General features: G+C 38.2%; 1 protein-coding gene across 2 annotated transcripts in view; it reads left to right on the top strand.

Moving 5' to 3' along the window:
- Positions 1-2,137: 2,137 nt before the first annotated feature.
- The window catches only part of Cntnap5 (contactin associated protein family member 5), an 826,603-nt gene continuing 804,619 nt past the window's right edge, over positions 2,138-24,121 (top strand). For both annotated transcript variants that reach the window (XM_074070497.1, XM_074070499.1), the window contains exon 1: positions 2,138-2,303. In XM_074070497.1, coding sequence (XP_073926598.1) covers positions 2,222-2,303 — 82 coding nt within the window. In that variant the 5' untranslated portion in view covers positions 2,138-2,221. The remainder of the gene's footprint in view (positions 2,304-24,121) is intronic.

The following is a 24,121-nucleotide window of genomic DNA, read 5'->3' as shown; positions in this document are numbered from 1 at the left end:
GTATGCTGGGACATAGATGGTGTGAGACAAGAATTCAAAGGGCTTTAAATTATATTTGTAGTATTTTATTTTTTAAAAAAATGTCTAAGTGTTATATATGCTGAGAATTTACAATGCTGAATTAGTGCTCCTATAGTTTTTCTAAACTCTCTAGTAGGATTAATCTAGCCATCTAGAGATCTTTCAGTCTGGGATTCTCTGAGGCCAGTTATTGGGCGGCAGCCACCTCCTAGCACTGGGTAGAAGAGTAGAACAGAAAGCAAGCACAAGCAACTTAAGACTGAGTCCTCTCTCCCCTTTCTGCAGCCCCTTGACAAGAGAGCAGCTCTTTAGCTCCTTGGGTCACCGCAGTTTTGATATTTTATGATTGACCAATTTCTGGGCCTGACCCTCCCCACACAGTTAAATCTTCTGCTGGGCAAATCTTACAGTTGTCTCAGCACTTTCGTAATTATTTTCAGTTAGAGGCTTAAAGAGAAGAGGGAATTTACTTACAACTGACAGGACCTTCAGAATTCCTTCTTCTTTAGTAAAGTATTGGGGACAGTGATCCAGTTGTCATTGAACTATCTTTCAGTATTCCAATTATGTGAGGCAGCTCTGACCAAAACCACAAGGTTAACCTCGGGATTTATGCAGGAGTTGCCTGAAACCCAGCTCCGTCTGCTGTGCTTGTGCAGCCAGCAGCTGAAGTCCAAGAGCTGTCAGGAATCTGTAGTGTAAAACAAGTCTGCCTAATTGCAAATGCTGCCGGTGAGGAGAAAGCAGGAGAGGGAAACATCAACTTCCTCTGAAGTGGGTAGATTCTATCAACCCTAACTTGATTGTAAGCTTCACATAAGAGAAATCATTATGGTCCCTCATTTTGTTAGCGTTTGACAGCTTTCTGACAGTTTCCAATAAAAACAAAATAAGTTGATTTATGGTAAAACAAGACAGTCCCTAGATACATACTAGAAGCCAAAGACAGAAGGAGTATTTGTAATAGACAGAACCACTATAAAGAAATAAAAACCACTCTTTTTCTCTTTTTAAATGTAAATCCTTCCAATGAACCCTCAGATTTGTAATCTTAAGAGCCAACTCGGATTTCACCCTGACTCTCTTCTCTGCCACACCCATTTGTCTCTCGCTCTCTCCATCTCTCTTGCAAGCAGGTGAACCACCTAGGCTCCTGAACCCAAAACATCAAGCATCTGCAATTCTTGCCCCAAGCAATGTGCCAACAGGGAGGAAGGAGAAGGCGTGGCGGGGATGGGTGAAATGACCAGCGATGGGCATAGGGAGCGGGGTCGAGAGGGCAGGAAAGTGGACATAGTGCTAAATCACTAATTCAGAAATCCCAATAATGTCAATACACATCAGCCCTCGCTACTAGGGAAGGAACACAGGGGAGATTAAATCGCACAATTCAGGCTCGACTCGCTCCTCCCTTCCAAAGGGAAGGAAGAGGCATCTCCGTAGGTCATTGAAAGCTTTCCATGGGGAAATCCCTCTTTCTGATGTGCCTTGTCTTCCAGCTCCTTTTAGTAGCCCTTCAGCAGCGCTCTTGGAAAAGTAGGTTTAATTCAGTATTTCAATTCCTCCCTCCAATGGGGGGAAGAGAGGTGAAAGGTGGTAGGTAGGAGGGAGGGTAGGGATAGAGGAATGAAATGAGAGAGAGAGAGAGAGAGAGAGAGATTCCTTTCCCTTTCCTTCCCAGGTAGCCAAAGCGCACCGCAGCGACTCTGCTGCCGAACGAAAGGCACCGGAGCGCGGCGAAGACCCGCCCAGACCGCTCTTATAGGCGAGGGCGGGGCGGGCCTGGCCGGGGGCGGTACCGCGCGCCCGCTCGCCTATAAGGAGCTGTCCGCCACCCCGGTGCTGATTCCAGCTCTCGCGCCTGGCGAGGTGGATTTGTCTGTCCTCTAAGCGAGGCGCCTGTCGCTGCAATTGGCTTTGGATTTGCACCTTTAAGAAGGGGGGAAAGAGGAGGAAGAGGCGGGCGAGGAAAGCGAGCACAGCAAGCGGCAGTTGCGGGGACTGTAGCCTCAGCCGTAGCTCCGGGAGAAACCCCAGCCAAGGTTTCAGCGGAGCGTCTGGGCGCGGGATGGAGTGAAAGAGAGAGTCTCTCTAAGGGGGGGTGGGAGGGGGTCAGGCGGTGCGGAGGACAGAGACAGAAGCCACGGCTGGCGCCTGCGAATTTGGAATTCGATTGGGAGGGACCTCTCACTCGGGGGAAATGGATTCTGTACCACGGCTGACCAGCGTTTTGACTTTGCTGTTCTCCGGCTTGTGGCATTTAGGATTAACAGCAACGAATTGTGAGTACTAGGAGCTGCGGGCGGGAAGGTGAGGTGGGATATGATAGCTTTCAGAAAGGTATTCAACTGTCCAAGTGTACTCAATTGTGTCTGCCCTGGGCAGAGGAAAAGGGGGAAAAATGCTGATTGGTGTGGTTCCATCACTTCAACCACCCCAAAAGTTAGCACAGCCTCGCAGAAGCCAGCCTTGCTGGATTTCCTGCCCTTCTCCGGGAATCTCAAACTTCCCTTAGCTTCCTGCTAGCTCCCGGTTCTCTGCCTGCCTAATCTTACCCAGGGTTTTTCTGGAGGAAGGCCCCTGTTTAAGCAGTATACACTGGGGGCTGAGCTACTAGGGACAGAGATGCTCCCATCCACCGTGCAGGGTGACAGCGGCTCATCGCCGACTGCGGCTGCCCCGGATTTGCAGTATGCCCAGCTCCAGCCCCATAATACCTAGTTTTCTGCCCTGCCTTGGGCAAAAGGCTTCAGATGGGCACTGATTTAACAGGATTAGGAGTTTTGGCCTACGAATTCTGGCCCAATGCACTCAACCACAAGATCAATGGCTGCCCCTATTACAAGACGAAAAGCTTTGATGCTCACCCCACCCCCAAAATCTTCAGTGCCAACAAACACATGATGAGTACGCACTAAGTGTACACTCTGTCGTCCAGTCTCTGACCTCGGCAAGTGCAGTATATTTCATTTAGTAGGCAGGAAGGTTGGACACTTGGGGATCTGCTATCTGCACCATATATTTAAAGAACCCAGTTCGTCAAACTTGAATAAATCGCTAAAGCTCTCAGAGGTTCAAGCTCAATTGCTCAACTGTCTCAATAGGCAGAGCAAGGGAAGTTTTTCCAGCTCTGGGAAAACCTAAATGAGAATGCAATTAAGCCATCTGTGTTGTTTCCAAAGATGGTTTGTCAAGGTCCCTTAAGTTTCTGGGCTTGCTCCCCTAGCCTCTACTCCTCCCACGAACCTCAGAAATATTATCCATGTTGGAACAGTTTTATTTCATTTTTATAATTTGCACTATCACTGTTAGAAAAGCACTTCTTACTACTTAGGATCCCTTCTACCACACTTTCTATCCCGGAGGTTCATGAGGACCTAGAATATCTCTTCCCAGAGATATCTCTACAATAGATAATTAAAGAAAGGTTAGGTTCTGAACATTGTAAAGCAGAGTCAGTGTCTCTACCTGTGATCAGAAGTTTTGAAGTTCACAATCTAAGTTATTAGTACTGGCTTATAAAGATTTTATTAAAGTTTGTATTCTGAATGAAGGTTAAAGTGGCCAACCACTCTAAAAGGGAGGAAATCAGCTTAGAAATTATTTCAGGAAATATGTAAAGGCAGGTTAGATCTGATATTAGTTTCTTTTTCTTCCTATTACTCCTCTCCTTTGCCCTTTCTTTTCTTCTTCCCTCTCCTCTTCTTCCTTGTCTTCCTCCTTCTGTAAAATTGTTCATGGTGCTTTAGAAAAAGATCTAAATGGTTTAGTAAAAGTTAGGTGTGATGCTGATCTGGTTTCTCTACCTTCTAGAACACTAGAGGTCAGTATTGTCCTAATGATGCAAAGGTGTGGCTCTAAACTGTCTTTCCCCCTTAGCACATTTATCTATCTGGAGAGAGTGAATACTTTGAAGATCCATAAATGTGGGGGTGAGGAATATGGATGAAGTTAAATAGAATATACTTCATAGGAATATGATTTGTGCTTCTTCAAGTAGCACCTTTTCTTAAAAGCCAGGAAAAAAAAACAGTAGAATAGAATTTTCTCTAAATTAATTGAATTATTGTTAATACGTTTTAATAATGCTCATAAAATCTAAATGGCATGGATTTAAGACTCATGCTTATCATTGCTGAGGCAGTTATAAAACAAATTCTGAACATTTAAAATGAAACTTTGTGATAATGAGATTTAGTATTTCATCACTGACAGTTTAATTTCCCCATTTCCAATCAACATTTCAGTTGAATGCACGCTGCTTGCTAAATATTTTTGTAGTTGATGTTCTTAAGGAATAATGGTAAATGTTTACTATACTGTGGAAAATGTATTAATCCAATGAACAATAGAATAGTAGCAGAAAATTGCTTCTGAATTCAGTAGATGTTGGTGGTTTTCAGAATATATAAGGTAAAATCTCTAAGAAAAAAAGCTTTAACATTTCACAATTCCTCTAGAGTTCCATTGTTCACACTTTTATTCATTAAATGTAGAGCTTGGATTTACTATCTTTCTACAATCTGCTGTCATTTATATGCTTATTTGCAGGAGCAGAGATTTCCTTTGAAATATTCTTTTTTTTAAGGTTGATTTGAAGAAATTATTTTAAAATATTTTTCTTCCTATATTTGAAATAATGTCACATGTTATTTGTGACAATAGCTTTGGAAATGGATCACTTACCCAAGTTGTTCCATGGTATATGGTTATACCTATGTACTTTCTTCAAGTGAAAATAACTTTTAATTGTTTTCCTTCTTTTAAAAATAATTTGCTGTTGTTGTTTCTGTTGTATGGAGTGTGTGTATATGTGCATATGTATGTGTGTGTTTAATTTTCTCATAATCTGATTAAAATTTGGGCATTTATCTCAAAGGAAAATATGAATGATTATCCAATTGTAGATTTTATAACTTTCTAATTAAACAAAATTAAAATAAAGTCAGATTAGAAGGGCCGGCTACAATATAGATATTAGGAATCTATGCTGAGAATATAATTACCTTCCAGTAATAAAAACTCTGGAAAATCCCCTATTCCAGATTTTCAGGTTATTAAATAGCTACAGAATTTCTTTTGCATTTACCCTGAGGGGATTAGTTAATTTCAAATATAGATATAAGAGGACAGTGTTGAATGAAAAAAACATTTTATATATAATTTCAGCTCCTTTGACACAGGAAGGAGAAGAGTAACTTGATCAATGGTTAAAGTGAAACCAAGAATTAGAAAAGCTAAGAAATTTTAGCCCTACTGATGTCACAGGTAAGGTGTGAAAAAAAATTAGGTTATTCAGCCTTCTGGTGCTCACAGGTTGGATGAAAACCAGCCATTAAGATATATGTCTACTTAGGACAGAAGAGCAGCTAAATGTCTTTTAAAAAGATTCTTTCAATATAAGTTACTTTGAAATACAATTATAATGGAGAAACTTGCATTTAAAAGATACTAAGAATGTACAGGACACACATAGGGTTAGTATTCATTTTATTTTCAAGAAGAAATATATTATGCTATTATCAAGAGCTTTGATTTTGACCAAAAGCATTTTGAATGTTCTCCAAACACCTTACCCAACTTTGTTGCTGCATACGTATTAGGTTCACAAAGGTATAGCCTAGTTCTTCATTCTAGTTTGTTCATTACATGCAGAACTTCATCTAGTTTTGTTCATTACATGCTAATCATGCTTATGAGGATCTTCAAATAAAGAGAAGCACTATACCTTAAGTTACCCAAAATCTATGTACAAACCCAACCAAAAGTTATACTATAAATAAACAAAGATTATACAGATGTTTTTCAGCAGGCAAATGCTTGTGGTATATTTTTGTGGCATTTATAGTTAGCAGAAGTGAAGGAAGCACTTTGATGCTCATTTGTTTTAAAGATTTTCCCCTTGTTGAATTGGCTTATCCTTGACTTGATGCTTCATATTGACTCTCATTCCCTTCTCTTCACATGATCCCCCATCTCCACATCAGATTGGTACTTTTACAAAATGTAAATTAAGTCCTAGATTAGTAATTTTCCAGGAATGGTCCAGATTTATAAGATGATTAGTTTTTATTTGGGTAATCTCATACCCTACCTCCTTATTCATGTTCTAATGAATGAGTATCTGCAGTTTTCTTTTCTTTCTTTTTTCTGCTCCTCTTTCCAATTGCACTTGCTTTGTTTATTGGGTTACAGTTTTCTTTGAGCGAATTACTTCACTTTTCATTGTCTGTTATATAGCAATGTGGTATCATTTAATGATCCAAAGTCTGTTACTTTATAAGCAAGAACTCTGCTGAAATATAGTCTATATATCCAATGCTAATTATCTTCATCTAACGAGAAGATGGGGGAATGGATCTAGTTCCTTGAGAGATCAGAAGACAATGACAGTTTACTTAAATAGGACTTTTTTGAGGAGTTTCAGTATACTCATTTGGAACCTATAATGACATTTTTTAATTCCTAAGGGAAGCTTTCTGATTCATCAAACTCTACCACTTTCCTCCAGGTGACCTTCTGAAAGTTGCTAATTTACTCTGATGATCTTGGTGCACTAAATGAAGGAATTGGATCAAGTTATTAAAAAGTCATTTACTTCTTTATTTTTTTTTATCTTTAACTGCTGATGTTGCCTACTGGTCATTCTCTTTGTATACTTCCAGAAGGATTGTGGTCTAAAATCATAAAGCAATTATAATTATTTAATAGTATCATATAGTTTTAATTTTTACCAAAAGTTATGTACTTTATATTTCTCACTTCATACTCATTTCTCACTTCATATTGTAAGGCTGCTGAACTTGGTAGACTTTCACATAACCAGTTTACAGATGAGTAAATTTTAGGTGAGAAAAATTTAATGATTTACCCAAGATTGCAAAGCTGAAGAATGAAAAATCTGGATCCAGAACTATATTTATCCTTAAACACTAAACTCTTTGCAAGATACAAGATTCATTCCAGTGCATTTTGGTAGGCACAATTTATAAGCATGTGAAAATTCACCATTGGTTCTTTATGACCATTTTCTGTAACTCCATTCATGACAAAGGGCAGGCAGTAAGCACAGCCAACTCCTGAGTCATACCTGAAACACACACACACAAAAAATACAACAAAAAACTGGATATACACGTGATGCAAATTGATAAATACCAAATGTTCAATGGTAAAGGCCTCATATCTGGATAGGAACATGATGATTTATTTTTCTTTGACAAATTTGATCAAAACTTGATTAGAAAACATCAAAGCCTCAAGGACAACTTGTGAATAGTCCTCCCATATATACACAAATGCAAAATGATCTCATGAATGGCACTTTTGTTGACATCATGTTTGTAAATCTACAGATGTCAGGCCAAAGCATATTAATTAGACAGCAGTTATGTACTTGTCCCAGCACAGTGCTGTTCTTGCCTAATAGTCTAAACCACATTGTCAACATTCCCCCTACACAACTTTATGGAACTCCTTTACATTCTGCAAATGAGCCAGACTGTCTCACAGCTCCTTGAATTTATTTACCCTCTACCAATTTGGTCTATAATACATTTTTACACTTGTAATCTTCCTTCACTTCTGCCAACTACATATATATATACATACACATGCCCCTCAACCAAGCACACAAATACTACCCAGACGAGATCAGGTGTCCCTATGCTACATTTCCATAGCACTTGTTATAATCCTTGTCTCCTCAACTGCAATGCAAGTTCCCCGATGACCATATTTTATTTGATTTCCTATATTCAACATTGGAAACATTGGACAAATGAATGGAGAGAATAAATAAATGATTTCCTTACAGGAATTTTCATTTCTAACAGAAAATACTTATATGTCCCTATTGCTAGTGTCTCACTTTTGAAATGCATTTGTTTCATGTTTATGTTTTAAAGCTAATAACTATTACTTGCTACTGTTTTGGAAATTCCCAGAAGATGTTAATTGTTAAATGAAACAGCATAAGTTCAGTTTACCATATGCAATGTGTGATCATACTTACATAAGCCTGAACATTTCAAGGATTACATTGTGGAGATGATCTGACTTACGTGTCACATAGCCATTTGTTCTTGAAAGAGAAAATTTCTCCATATATTTGACCCTAGTACTGAGTTAGACCTAGTTTTATTAACTTGCTTTATGCCATTTTAATGAGTGTTTCCTATATAATCTGAAAAATACATGATTGTATTGCTATAAAATTATTTTTCACAACCCAGGGTTTAATATAAAAGGAATATTTGGATTCTATTCAATAATTTCAATATTGAACTGTTGGAAAAATCTTTGTTTCAATTGCAAACAAACCACATTACCTGGATAAAATAATTATGACTTTTTGTGTGTGTGTGTGTGTGTGTGTGTGGTACTGGGGTTTGAACTCAGGGCCTATACCATGAACTACTCCACCAGCACTTCTTTTGTGATGTGTTTTTTCTAGATAGGGTCTTGAGAACTATTTGCCTGAGTTGGCCTCAAACTGTGATCCTCCCTGATCTCTGCCTCCTGAGTAACTAAGATTACAGGCGTGAGCCACAGGCATCAGGCTAAACTCACAGCTTTGTGCTTTCTAAGCAGGCACTCTACCACTTGAGCCATGACTCCAGCCCTCCACCATATTTTTTCCTTTTTCAGCAGTATTGGAGTTTGAATTCAGGCTTTGCACTTGTGGGGCAGGTGCTCTACCACTTAAGCCATATCCCTTGATCTCTACCTGGCTTACTGGCCAGGCATAGGAGCAAGGAGCACTCATAATTTCAGCTACTCAGGAGGCTGAAGCAGGGGGGATTAAAATTTTGAGGCCAGAGTGCTCAACATAGTAACCACAAGTCTCAAAATAAAAACTACAAAGGGCTGATGAGGTGGCTCAGTAGTAGAACACTTGACTACTAGGTGACAGGCCCTGGGTTCAATTCCCAGTACTGGAGAAGAAAACAAAAGAGGATTTATGTGTGCTGGAATTTCGTCCCTTATTTTTCACCTCTTCACTTGCACCATGTGCACCAACCACCTCCTTTAAGAGCCCTTGTTTCTGCTGTCCCCACTGCCCTGAACCTTTTCTTCTTCCTTACTATTTTTTTTTTAGGGGGGAGAAGCTGCTGTTATGGATTGAGCCATGGGCCTTGCACATGCTAAACACACATTGAACCACTGAGCTACACCCCTGGACCTTCTTTCTCCCTTTTGGAGAAAAATGAATAATTCTTCTTCTTCATTAATGCCTCTGGTAAAAAGTAAATTGTGGAGGTGAGAGCCCAGATTCTGCAGGGCCTTTGTGACCACAATAGGGAGTCTGAATTCTTTTCTAGGATGGAAACTAACTGGAGAGTTTGGTGCAGGGAAGTGACAGATCAGATTTGTAGTTCTTAAATATCACTTTGGCTGTTGTGTAGAAATCAGACTATAGGGGGCAGACCAACACCCAAGTACAGCTAGCTATGGACTTGCCCCTGGTTCTCCATCCTTTCTGCCTTGAGTTCTAGCAAGAGCTCTTCCTTCACCATGCACTTTTGCCCTCCTCCAGTTTGCCTCCTTAATGTTTCTGTTTTCAGAACTCAGCTGAGATGTCACTTGTTCCAAGAAATTCTCCCCCAGACACAAACACACACACACACACACACACACACACGTGCGCGCCCCTCCTGTAACACAAGCTCATAGCCCTTGCCTCTCGTTCGTCACTTTTAATACTGTTGTAGTCAATTGATTAAATGATTTAGTATCAGTTATAGGACCCACCTCATAAGACAGTGGCCTAAATCGTTTGTCCAATTATCTGGTAAGCCCGGTAGGATAGGAACTAGTTTGTTCTGGTTCCCTGCTGTATACCTGATTATGACTTTTGTGCTACCTTCTTAAATTATGTCAGAGAAGATTTAAGTGCCAATAGTTTTTGTATGTTACTCACTGACAAAGTTATAGAGGAAATTAGTTCCAACTACTTTTCTTTCTTTCTTTCTTTCTCTTTCTTTTTCTTTCTTTCTTTCTTTCTTTCTTTCTTTCTTTCTTTCTTTCTTTCTTTCTTTCTTTCTCTCTCTCTCTCTCTCTCTCTCTCTCTCTCTCTCTCTCTCTCTCTCTCTCTCTCTCTCTCTCTCTCTCTCTCTCTCTCTCTCTCTCTTTTTCCTTCTCCTTCTCATGGGTCTTGGCCATGCTAGGCAAATCCTCTACACTACCAACCCAAAAGTGCATTCCAGAACATTTTTGTGATTCTAGGAATTGAACTCAAGTTCTTATGCATGCTTGGCAAGCACTTTACCACTTGAGCTCTGGTTGTCATTTAATTTTAAGTTTTTCTATGAAGTTTGATAACGTTAAATAAAATGATTCAGTCCATGATCTCTAGGAATTTTGAACACTGGGCATCCAGAAAATAAATCTTTAATTATGGTGTGATGATAAATGCTATGATGAAGGTAAGTACAATTCCAATATAATACACAAAATGAGCATTTTGAACTGGCAGGAGTGTCAAGGTACACTCTTTTTTTGTCAAAGCATTTTTATTAGCATACATTAGTTGTACATGAGGCAATTCATTGTAACATTTCTGAAGATGCTTACATTGTACTTTGGTTAGATTCCCCCCACCATCTCTGTCCCTCATCCCCCTCCCCCTACTTAATCAGTTGCAAAAAGTTTCATTGTTCTATTTCATATATGTTTATAAAGTACATCAATCATATTCACCCTCTTTTACCCCTTCCATTTACCCTCCCTGCTCTCACAAGTACCTACCTTCTCACAGGACCTATATTACAATCCTGTCCTTCAATTTTGATTCCCGAGTTACCGACCAAAGAGGTTGCTTGATGTATCTCAGCTGTATAAAATTTAAGCTAGGTTTGAGCAAACGCAGACTTCACTAGCCAGAGAAAGAGGGTAACTTTATTAGTTTGCATAAAGGTTGAAGGAGAAACTAAAGAAGTAGCTAAGTATGGAAGACACTTATTCTTATTTTTTAAACTATGGGGACTCATTGAAGATTTTCATACATGTACTTGTCATAATGAAATTTTTATTTTAGGAAATTACTTAGCGAGGGATAGACCAAAATAGTTCAAGACTGGTGGTTACAAAATTGGTTAAAAACATGATTACAGTAACTCAGGTGATAATTAGTAATGACCTAAAGAAGGATGTTTTAGTATACACAGATTCTGGGAGAAAATAATGGCCAAGTAAATTCAAGACATATGGATGTATAAGCTAGTAAACTCACAGAAGCACAGATTTGTGGTTAAAATGTATTCTGTAGCTGCTTCCATTGTTTTTGACAAATGAGAGCTATAGGTGCTAAAAAAGGTGCTCCATTCCCTGAAATGAAGTTCTTCTCTGGGAATACCAAACAACCATATTCTCAATGCAGTGTATTTCATATTTGCGTGACATTGTATAGCACATGCTGTCTGTATCCATCATCCTGATGCACCTTTTAGTCTGTAAATTATGCTGGTTTTTTGTCAGCCAAGCGAGAACTAGTCATTAAGGAATATGTAATTAAACCTCAGCATTCTGGTTCTCCTTCCTGACTAACATAGGGGTAAACCAGGCATCATGACTACTATCAGTGGCTGCTCAGTGGAAAGAGAAAACAGAGGGTGTTGGGGTGTGCCACATTGATGTGCTATCATTGGAAATTGATTTGCAGGCATAAATTCCACATCTCCACATTTCTCATTGCTTTTGTGCATATTCTTGGGGGCTGATTAATACCATCTGTTCCCTGGATCAACTGAATTGATTGAGCTTTAAAAGATGACAACAGTAATGTTGGAGAAAGTGAAGGGAAATGCCAAAACATTTCTTGTGATGTATATTATTTTTAATGATCCACTTTTGGAAGCAGAAATATCCTTCTGAAGACAGTCCAAGGCAAATAGCAGTTTAAAGAAATTTGCCTAACAGACAGATGTTTTGTAGGCGTTCATCTAGGCCACTGCTGGTCAAATATATATGTTTAGTTCTGTCTTTCTTTCCCTCCTTCTCTCTCACTTTTCCATTCTCTCTTCCACCCCTGTATGTTATCTGGTGCCTGTGTAGTTTGTGCATTACCATTGACTTTTCTGTGAGCAACGGACTGTGTCAAGCCTGTAGGAGGAGGGGAATGAAATGTCTGTTCAACTCCAATGCTACTTTGCTAAGAGGGCAGTCATCATATGTGAAACTTCACAACCAGGTCTATGACAGCACATGCCAGAGATCTGCCACCTTCAGAACACTTGGGGAAGTCCACCTGTTTCCAGTGCCTCCACCGACATTTCCCCAACCCACTCCTCTAATCCTCTGAATCTCTAATTGTGGGGAGAGGGTGCTTTCAGTTCATAAAAGTAAGCTTTAAGACACACGGCCCTACTGGGAGGGAAACTTACAAGAATGCAAATCTATACAGAAAAATACTTGACTGCTGAGAGAAATGGACTTTCCAGAAAAAAAAAAAAATTCCAAAAGACAATAGTAGGTATTGAGAAGAGGTGGCTCGCAGTTCAGGAAAAGCACAGAATAGGAACATTTAGGGTGTCTGAGGCAAATATTGCCAAAGTTGTGCTTGTCCACAGACTGAGCGCCAAGCCCACAAATAACACAGCTAAAAGCACAACAGATAGGCAAAGAAAAGGAGAGGATAAAGGACTGTGGGAAGGACATAGGTCACACAGTTCTGGATTGATTTCCTACCAAATATTTCCTACAGAAATTAACTACATGGACTTTTTAGAGTCAGTGCAAGTATTAGCATGAATTATTCCTTGTAAAAGTTCTGTGTGAGCATACAATAATTATCTGTAGTATTCTAATTACTAATGAATCTCAAGAAATATAATATAATAACCCACTCTAAGACAGAGTAGGGCAAGGACAATGATACCTCCATTTTCAAGCTGAGATAGAATATATTGCTTTTTCTGCACCTGAGTAGTCAGGGTGTTGAGTGCCAAGGAAAATACTAAGTTGTTCTCATTGTAACTCCAATGTCAAAAAATGGTGAGCAGAATCTGTCTCCACTTCTCAGAGAAATGGGACCACTCTATATCCTTCACTTGGTTTTGAGGCTCTGTCATAATACCTTCTCTGCTGCCTGGTCTTGGAAAGTAGACTTACTTGAGAGAAACACAGAAAGGGAGCTTCATAAGAGAGTAGGGGGGAGAAAAATCTCCATCCAGAGAAGTAAGGAGCACAGAAAACAGTAGAATTATTCAGTGGTATGGGACAACAGATCTTAAGGAAATCAGCAAGTCTGCATAGTGTAGGTGTGAGGTGTTTCCATTCCCTGAGAATACCATTTGCAGGAGATTTAAGCAGGTGGAGATAGAATTGGAAAGTAGGTGAGAGTTGTATTACCCTTTATTGTACAGTGGAAGCCTGTTTTTGGCAAAAAACTAGAAGCATTGGTCTGTTCTTGACTTTGGGTTACCAAACAGGTTCAGGAACTATAACTGATTAATGATATAAAGGCTATTCCACCTGCAATTGCCTCATTCATTCATTTAGTCAGTCAGTCTAAAAATATCTGTAAAATGCTCAATGCCCATCTACTTCTCTGTACATACATGAAACTCCTTTTTTTATGATAAAACAGTTGATGGGAAGGATCAAGATTGCTGTCCACATAGGTCCAGCGCAATTAACAAAAGTAAATATTGCCTCACCCATGACAGACCCATCACTTTACTCTTGCTCATTGTTTTAAGTACAACTTTTCTATTCCTAAGCTTCTCTCTTTTTCTCACTGCTTCCTGATATTCAATGCCCATTCCCTTCACTCCAATGTTCCTTCTTTCTCATCCTCTTCCCTTTTCACTCTTCTCTTCCCTTTTCCCCAAGTTCTTTGATTCTTTTTCTCTCTCTTTTCCAACTCGGTCTCCACTTTTCACCTTCTTTCCTTTGATCTGCCTGTTTCAATTAACTTCAACAATCTGATGTGTTTTTATACTTTTTGGCCTAAATTAATCTTTTCAAACTTTAGTACAGAATTTGCTAATCACAGGAAAAAGAAGTGCATTGGAACCAGGAGATTCAGACAGCCCAGCTGCACATGGCCATTGAAGCATGTAAATTTCAGAGTTTTTATCTTAAACATTCAGACAAACTTGCATTCAGCTCTATAGTATATCGATGCTTATGTTGTGGTAGCAATATTTCTCCAAATATCTAATTAACACTGATGATCCAAGTTTATTGACAGCCCATAGCAAATGACTGAATACACCCAGAGGCACAGACTTGGGCTTTTTGGCTTTCTCTCCCTACTTATGCCTTCTAGAGTTACCAAATTGAAATGAACAAGTTCAGTGTCTATCCCCTCATCTCAGAAAACAGATTGTTTCACGTATCATTATCATGGTTACTGATATGTAAGCTTCAGGTTATGATTAATTGAAAACAGGAAGTGAGAATGATTTAATTCATAGGAGGAGAGGTAATCCACAAGCCTGCTTAGTGAATAGAGTTGAAGCTTTTGGAGGGAGTATAACCAAGAAGAATTCCCAGTCCTGCCCTGAATCTGTGCTGTTCTCATGAAAATTACCTGCAAGCCTGTAGTAACATTAATGAGCTTATCTGTGAGAGAAGGAGCTCTGTGAGGTCGCAAGATTGGCGTCAACTGAGGAAGAATCTTTTTGAGTGGATACAGCCTCAAATCACCAAGTTATTAAAGGAGACATTAATGTCACTTGTTGCACAATAATTAGGAACCTTTTGACACAATCAAAAGAAATAAAAAGAGCAGATTGGAATGTTAGCACATTGGTAATTAGAGGTAGCATTAACTAAAGTGATGTTTCTACCTTGGCTTGGTTTCAGACCAACACCCTGTGCCAAGGTTGATATTTGGTAAGGTTCTGTTCTATTCCTTACCACAGCTCTATGGAGAAGTTGCTTTGTCCCCATTATAGAGGAAGGATGTGCTGGCTTGGATGGGTAGGGAATTGACCTAAGATCAAATAGCTAATAACTGGTCACAGTGGGATTTTAATCCATTTTTCCTGACATCAAATATAATATATATTTTTACACTGTCTGCCATTTCACTGAAGCTAATGCTAAGGCTCAGCTATTCTTAAACTCAAGGAGTTTTTCCAGGATGGAAAAAGCCTTATGTGTACATACCCACAGATTTTGCATGAAAGTGCAGGCCTAACTACTTAAAAAGTTGGTTGCATCATTCATTGAAGCATTCCAGCAACTCTTCACCAAGGGCTAGAGATGTAGAGAGGAATGGGGAGATATTTGTGAAAGGTACAAAGTTTTTGTTACACAAGAGGAATAAGCTTTGGAAATCCCTTGTCCAGTGTGGTCACTGTAGTTAACAATAATAATGCATTGTATACTTAACTACTTAAATTATAAATGTTCTCACAACAAAAATATGTGAGGTAATGAATCATCCAGGATCATGCTATACATCATAAAGAAATAATTGATTTTCTTAAATAAATAAATCAATTAAATATTGGTGGTAGTGAGGAAAATACTATTCATGATACTTTGATCACAATTTCAAGCAAGGCAAAGAGTACCTGGCATTCAGATTTGTTCTCTGTCTTCAGGCTGCAAGGTCCATCTTTAACTCAGCTCATAACCTCTCTCCACCTATCAGGCATAAATGGGAGTGTAGGTTTAATAAACCTGTACCCAACACCATTGTTCTTTGTTGTTGACTAGCTGCAACAAAGAGTACCTGTCTGGTGGACTCAGAGACTCCATTTGGGAGAGGGAGACCAGCCTTTGCACGAACTTGCTTTTGTGGTTAGCTGCATGGAAAGCTAAACTAATAATTTCTTTGCTTTATTCTCAAGCTCTCATGAGTTTGTTCCTTCAGCATAGGTTACTGGTTGGCTTAGTTATATAATCTATCCTTGTGGATCCTCTGTCTTATTTTTCAGTGGACAAATAATTTACTTAATGCTAGTGCCCTGCAACCATGCCTTTATTTTTCTGTCCATCATTGCTACCAAGAAAGAGCATTGAGTTTCCTGAAGTTGTTCACACCAAGATAATTAATACAGTCTGTGTTTTAGCTCTCAAAAAGAATTAGCATTCCAGAGAATAAGGACTTAAATATTTAAATCTTATTTCAAAAGCAGAATCTTTGAGTCCTCTAAATGAAATAGTACATAGAATTTTAGTATATAAAATAAATTACAAGAAGAGCTGCTTCTGGGAAAATGGGAGGAGGAAGCCAAGAATCCCACTGATCAGATTTTCTTTCTCCTGATTTTTCCTGCAGGTGCCACATGAAGACCTCTGTCTTATTCTTAATCGCAGAAATCTCTTAGCTTATAATTGCACACCAAAGGGACTAGGTATAGGAAAGTTCTGAAAAAAAGTGGGGGTGGCGTCATTTCTCAGTCATGACCCATGCCTGACTGGTGTGCAGCAGTAAGGCTACACTGGGAGCATGCCACTGTGTTGGTCTGAATTGTTCAGTGAGCTGATGTCCAAGTTATTAAATATTTTAAATATTACTTGGCCCCAAATCATACCAAATGAACAGTGCCTATGTTAATGCCACTGACATAAAATAATGACACTTGTTTGTGGGGAGCAATTTGATGTTTGGATACATGCACACATAATGAAACGATCATATCAGAATCAGCACATTTACTACCATGAACATTCATCCTTTGTTGGTTAGATGAGAGCAATAACTTCTGGTTGTTCTCTACTGAACAGTAGGGCTACTGTAGCTAACAATAAGGCATTGAGAGATTTCTATATTTAACCAATTTGAAACCTTGTTTTGTTTTGGTTTTTTGCTGCTATTATATGTGTCAGGGCAAGAGCATCTTATTGGCATTTACTGATTTGAAAAGATAGTAGCTTGTCAAAAATTGCCTCCTCACCTTGATCTCCCTAGTACATAGTCAACAGCTATTTTTATGTTAAGGAATTATCTTGTAAAGACTCTTGAATTATCCACCTCCATTCTAGATATTCCCTTGGGACTTTCTCAAAAGAAGAGATCTCATGTTAACTGTGATTAAATTGCCCATGTATAGCACATTGAATGGCAAAAAATCTACTTGATAAATTGAAGCACAGTTTGAGTGAAACACAAGCAGAGGCAGCCAGCCTGGATCCAAGACATATGGGGTGTCCAATCTCTGTAGACACACAGCTGGTGCTCCCTCCCTGGCCTCATGCCTCTGTCTCCTCACTTTTGTGAAAGAAATGGATGTTGGCTCTCCATCAGTGAGGACTCCCAGTACTCCCTGGTATTAGTCAATGTGAGTAAAACTGGGGAGAGTATACAAGATAAACAAAATCATTGTGTTTCTACAGTCTTGAGTGTTGATTCTTCTGGCACTGTTCATTTTAACCATATCATTGATGTTTTGCTTAGAGAATAATCTATCAGTACACCTTTGCATTTAGATCTACTTGCTCTCTCCTCCCTCCAGTAATATCCAAATGTCCCTCTCTGTACTTGAACAGAATTCAATGTAACAATTTAATATGGCATAAGCCATTTAATAACTTCCTTTAAAAATAATTTGGTAATATAAAATACTGTCGACGTACATATATGCATACACACATATTTGATGATTTGTTATTAGTTTTATTCCATGGTTAATACACTAGTAGAATTGTGCATGTGTATTACCTCCATGTAAAATATTTCTCCTGGTGGCTGTCAAGATTTATTATTCCAAAAAGTCAACATTGATTTGGGTGTCACCTTTGTGACTATTTACCTTTCTAGATAATGAATTGAATTGCTCATTTTGATGGGAATTAATATCTACTTATTTTCTGAGATTGAATAAGTTTTGCCGAGAGGAAGGATCAAAGCTATCAAGCAGTGTATAGGCATGTCCCACTGTGGCGTCTCTGTTTCAGGCGGTGTTCCATATGTGTGCTTAGCATTCTGATTTACCAAAATTATTTTTATATTTTTCTCACACAGTTCTGTTGTCTAATGGACAGAATGCAAACTTCAAATAAATTCAGCTTGACATTTTAGTAACATAATCAGGACAAAGTGATGCCAGAGCATATGGATAATAAATATACATTGGATTAATGAGTACCTTGGCCTTGGAATTTATTTAGACCAAGATGCTGCTACCTGAGAAATCAAATTCCTCTAACAATGAAGTAATTAGTTGATGAATACTGAACAGAATAAAATGCAAAATGTTTTCTTTGATTTATGATATTGATTCATTATTTTGATATGATCTTACAGATTATCATATGTTTTAGAAATATGGCATGACTTTGTGTATGGTTTTGATCCTGTGTGTGTGTGTGTGTGTGTGTGTGTATTTGTAGCAATGTTCATTTCTTTATTTGCTAAAGTTGGTCCACATGTTTTGATAGACATCTTTGGTAGATATATTTTTTTCTTTGGCAGTACTGGGGTTTGAACTCAGGATATTATGCTTGCCAGGCAAGCTCTATACCACTTGAACCATGCCCCCAGTCCTTTTTTACTTTAGTCATTTTTAGTCATTTTTCAGGTAAGGAATTACACTTTTACCTGGGGCAGACTGGACCATGATTTTCTTACTCAGGCCTCTGGCATAGCTGGCTTACAGGTGTAAGCTACCACATTCTTCTGGCAGATGTCTTTTAATACACTAAAAATAGTGGTGATTCTTTTGAGATTTGTGAATCTTCAATAGAAAAATTTCCTGTTACTCTTGTCATCACTGCTGTACCAATTTTGGGTAATGAGTCACAATACATTCTGAATGATATTCCAGCCTAAAAAGGACTGATAAGACACTTAAATTTTAATGATAGTTGCTCTCTGTTGTTAAATATTCATACAATGCACATATACTTTTTATACATATTTTCACATACTCTGCATTCTTGGTTTCATCCTTTACAAAGCAAGATGTATTAGTTTAGCTGTCATCTAAGCAGCCATTAATGATCTGATAAAAGACCTGGACTTATGAAACAATAGTATAATTAAACGAAGAATGTGGCTTTGTAGTCAAGGGAGTAAACACTGAAAATTCATTAGTAAAGTTAATCCAAGAAACATCTGAGCAAGTGAAGCAAAATCAATTCAAGGGGAGAATGTATAACTCTATTGATGCTTTCACCCTTGTTGATACATTGTTTTCTGCATAAATACCAATTTTGTTGGCACATTAAATTTGACTTATTGGATTCTTATAGCTAAGTGTTTTGTGGTTTCATTAGGAAGTGATGTTATTTTATGCATGGAGAAACAAAAGTACCTCACTTGATGGCCAATGGAAGTCTCGTTTTACACACCATCCAGTATTTGTTCCAAGTTAGAAACTAAGGCCAAGGTGGCCTGAGTGCATTATGGTGCTGAGTTGCTTTGACTCCTAGAAGAAGCCAACATTATTGAGAGGTTTTCTTGCCCACCATTTTCATGTGTACGTGGACCCTTGTTTACACATAGCATGCATGTATATTCACTGTTATCTAACTTAGTTTGCATTTCTCTCTTAAAAGAAATTAAGCCCAGTAGGGTAGAATAGTCATTCTCAACTGGAAATAATTGTGCTTCAGGAAACACATGGCAATGACTAGAGACATTTTTAATTGTCACAACAGGCTTTGTTACTGCAACTAGTGGGTAGATGCCAGAGATCTTGGGAAGCAGCATCCCGCAGCACACAGGGAATCCCCCACAACAGACAGTTATCTAACCTTGAATGTCAACATGGCCAAGGCTTGAAAAACTAGTTTAGACCTATCAGTTGTTAGACTTATCAGTTATTTATGCATCATCACATGTTCATTACAAACAAAAAAGAGACTTTCTTCTAACAGCTAGTCATACAGAAAGAGCCTTAGTATAACAATCTGAAGAAACAAATTTTAGTCCTGCTTCAGGCACTTATTGGCTATTTTTCCCAAATAATATTGGTGATATCTGCCTTGACTATTTGCTACTGTAAATAATAAATGAGATTAAGGGTGTTTTTTGAGAAGTGGTGGCAACATTTTCATATAATGATATTTATTGTTGTTGTATTTTTTAGAGGACTGGCCTGCTTGTACTCTTCTCACAGGTTTTTGGATATAAAAGAGATGACCCAGATGATGTACTGAAGAAGGGCTGGGAGGACATATCCTGAACGGGGAACTACAAAAGCAATTTTTCATCCAATTTTCAGTATTTCTGGCCTCTGTATGGCTCACTGTTTTGTCCTTTCCTAAAGATCACCTGATGAGGACATCATTGACAGGGTGCTATGTTCTGTCATGAAACAGCTGCAGTCTATTTAAAGTAAAGCATTATCTGGCATTCTTTTCTTACAGGCCTCTTCTAGAATAAGTGTACTGTAAATACATATTGAAATTCTATGATAAAAGTTAAAACTACTAAAAAGGCCCAGGCTTCTGACGTGACATAGCTAACATATCTCAGGAAAGGCCATGAAACAATCTGTTCAAATGAGATTTCCTACCTCACTCAGTACCTCAAAGATCAGGCAGATAAGGATCCTGGTTTTGATCATTTATCTACTCCTGATCAATCTTCAATTTTAAAATCATTAAATCAGAAATACCATCTTTGATTTGTCCCCTCCCTCTCCCCCCAATCCCCCTCACTTCTAGGCAGAAACTGTTCTTCTCTTTTCTCCAATTTTGTTGAAGAGAAGACATAAGCAATAATAAGAAAGACAAAGCTTTTTTGCTAGTTGAGGTAAGGATAGCTACACAGAGAAATTCCTAGCATTGCTTCCATGCACAAGTGTATTACAACACAAATTGATTCATCTCTACCTGACCTTTTCACTAGTTCCCAATCACTTTACCATATTGACCACTGTCACTTTAAGATTTCTATATTAACTCCTCTGCAGTGGGGACATCAAACATTTTCAAGTTTTGGGTTTCCTGCCTATCCCCATTCAACCCGTATGTGCTCTCCCCTTAGTGTGTGACCCAGGTCCAACAACATTACTGCATTTGCCCTAGATCTAAAGTCTGCATATGAGGGAGAACATACAATTTTTGGTCTCCTGAGCCTGGCTAACCTTGCTCAGAATGATGCGCTCCAGTTCCATCCATTTACTTGCTAATGATAAGATTTCATTTTTCTTCATGGCTGAGTAAAACTTCATTGTGTATAAATACCACATTTTCTTAATCCATTCATCAGTAGTGTGGCATCTTAGCTGTTTCCATAACTTGGCTATTGTGAATAGAGCTACAATAAACATGGGTATGCAGGTGCCTCTGGAGTAACCTGTATCACGTACCTTTGGGTATATCCCCAGGAGTGGAATTGCTGGTTCGTATGGCAGATCTATGTTTAGATTTTTAAGAAGCCTCCATATTGTTTTCCAGAGTTGTTGCACTAGCTTGCATTCCCACCAGCAATGTGTAAGAATTCCTTTTTCCCCACATCATAGCCAACTCCTGTTGTTGTTGGTGTTTTTGGTGATAGCTACTCTAAGAGGGGTGAGGTGGAATCTTAGTGTGGTTTTGATTTGCATTTCCTTTTTGGCTAGAGATGGTGAGCATTTTTTCATGTGTTTTTTGGCCATTTGAATTTCTTCTTTTGAGAAAGTTCTGTTTAGTTCAGTTGCCCATTTCTTCATTGGTTCATTGATTTTGGGACAGTTTAGTCTTTTGAGCTCTATATATATTCTGATTATCAGTCCTTTGTCTGATGTGTAGCTGGCAAATATTTTCTCCCACTCTGTGGGTGGTCTCTTCAGTTTAGAGACCATTTCTTTGGTTATGCAGAAGCTTTTTAATTTTATGAAGCCCCATTTCTCCATCCTTTCTCTTAGTTGCTGAGCTGCTGGGGTTCTTATTGAGGAAGTCTTTGCCTATATCTATTATTTCCAGAGTATTCTCTGCTCTTTCCTGTACTAATTTCAGAGTTTTGGGTCTGATGTTAAGGTCCTTGATCCATTTTGAATTGATATAGTATAGGGTGATAAAGATGGATCTAGTTTCAGTTTTTTGTAGGCTGATAACCACTTTTCCCAGCAACATTTGTTGAAGAGGCTGTGTTTTCTCCATCATATGTTTTTGGCACCTTTGTCAAAAATAAGGTGGGCATAGCTGTGGGGATTCACATTGAAATCCTCTATTCCATTCCACTCTTCTTCACATCTGTTTTTGTGCCAGTATCATGCTGTTTTTATTGCTATTGCTTTGTAATATGGTTTAAAGTTGGGTATTGTGATACCTCCAGCATTGCTCTTTTTGCTGAGTATTGCCTTGGCTATTCGTGGTCTCTTGTGTTTCCAAATGAACTTTAGAGTAGTTTTTCAATCTCTGTGATGATGATTGATGAGAATTGCATTAAACATGTAGGTTGCTTTTGGTAGTACAGCCATTTGTACTATGTTGATTCTACCAATCCATGAGCACAGGAGATCTTTCCACCTTCTGTAGTCTTCCTCAATCTTTTCTTCAGGGGTTTGTAGTTCTCCTTGTAAAGATTATTCACATCCTTCATTAAGTTTACTCCAAGGTATTTGATTTTTTTTTTGAAGCTATTGAAAATGAAATTGTTTCCATATATTCTTTCTCAGTTTGTTTATTATTGGTGTATATAAAAGCTAATGATTTTTGTAAGTTGATTTTGTATCCTGCCACCTTGCTGTAGCTGTTTTTATGGTGTCTAGGAGTTTTGGGGTAGAGTTTTTGGGTCTATAAGATATAGGATCATGTTGTCTGCAAATAGGGATATTTTGACAGTTTCTTTACCTATTTGTATTCCTTTTATTCCTTCTTCTTGCCTAATTGTTCTGGCTAGGAATTCCAGTACTATGTTGAATAGGAGTGGAGATAGTGGGCATCCTTGTCTGATTCCTGATTTTAGGTGAAATGATTTCAGTTTTTCATCATTATGTATGATGTTGGCTGTAGGTTTGTCATATATAGCCTTTATAAAGTTGAGGTAATTTCCTTCTATTCCTTGTTTCCTTAGAGCTTTTATCATGAAGAGGTGTTGGATATTATTGAAGGTTTTTTCTGCATCTATTGAGATGAACAAGTGGTAATTGTCTTTGCTTTTATTAATGTGCTGTATTACATTTATAGATTTGTGCATGTTGAACCACCCTTGCATCCCTGGGATGAAGCTGACTTGGATGTGGTATATGATCTTTCTGATGTGCTGTTGGATTCGGTTTGCAATTATTGTATTGAGGATTTTGCATCAATGTTTATTAAGGAGATTGGCCAACAATTTTCCTTTTCGGAGGTGTCTTTGCCTGGTTTTGGGATGAGTGTAATACTGACTTCATAAAATGAGTTAGGCAGTGTTCCTTCCCTTTCTATTTTGTGGAAGAGTTTAAGGAGAGTTGGTATTAGTTCTTCTTTAAAGGTCTGACAGAATTCAGCAGAGAATCCATCAGGTCCTGGACTTTTCTTTTTTGGGAGACTCTTTATTGCTGCTTCAATTTCATTTTGTGTTGTGGATCTATTCAGGTGATTAATATCCTCTTGGTTCAATTTTGGATGGTCATAAGTATCTAGAAATTTGTCCATTTCTTCAAGATTTTCAAATTTATTAGCATATAGCTTCTCAAAGTAGTCTCTGATGATTTGCTGAATTTCTGTGGTGTTTGTTGTTACCTCCCCTTTTGCATTTCTGATTTTACTGATTTGGGTTTTTTCTCTCATTTTAGTCAGGTTTTCCAGGGGTCTGTCAATCTTGTTTATTTTTTTCAAAGAACCAGCTTTTTGTTTTGTTAATTCTCTGTATGTTTTTTGTTGTTACTATTTAATTAATTTTGGCCCTTATTTTTTATTATTTCTCTCCTTCTGCTTGTTTTGGGATTTGCTTGTTTTTATTTTTCTAAGAGTTTGAGATATAGCATTAGGCCATTTATTTGAGATCTTTCCTTCTTTTTAATATATGCACTCATGGTTATAAACTATCCTCATAGGACTGCCTTTACTGTCTCCCATAGGTTCTGGCAGGTTGTGTTTTCATTTTTATTAATTTCCTCTTTTATTTCATCAATGACCCATTAATCATTGAGCAATGTGTTGTTCAGTTTCCAATTGTTGTCATGTTTTCTACTGTTGTTTTTGTTGTTGAGTTCTAGTTTTAATGCATTGTGATCAGATAGAATGCATGGGATTATTTCTATTGTCTTATATTTGCTGAGGCTTG

This window comes from Castor canadensis, chromosome 4 (genome assembly GCF_047511655.1).
Source record: "Castor canadensis chromosome 4, mCasCan1.hap1v2, whole genome shotgun sequence".
Taxonomy (NCBI): domain Eukaryota; kingdom Metazoa; phylum Chordata; class Mammalia; order Rodentia; family Castoridae; genus Castor; species Castor canadensis.
Note: the sequence above shows the minus strand (reverse complement) of the source record. Positions and strands in the feature narration are given on the sequence as shown.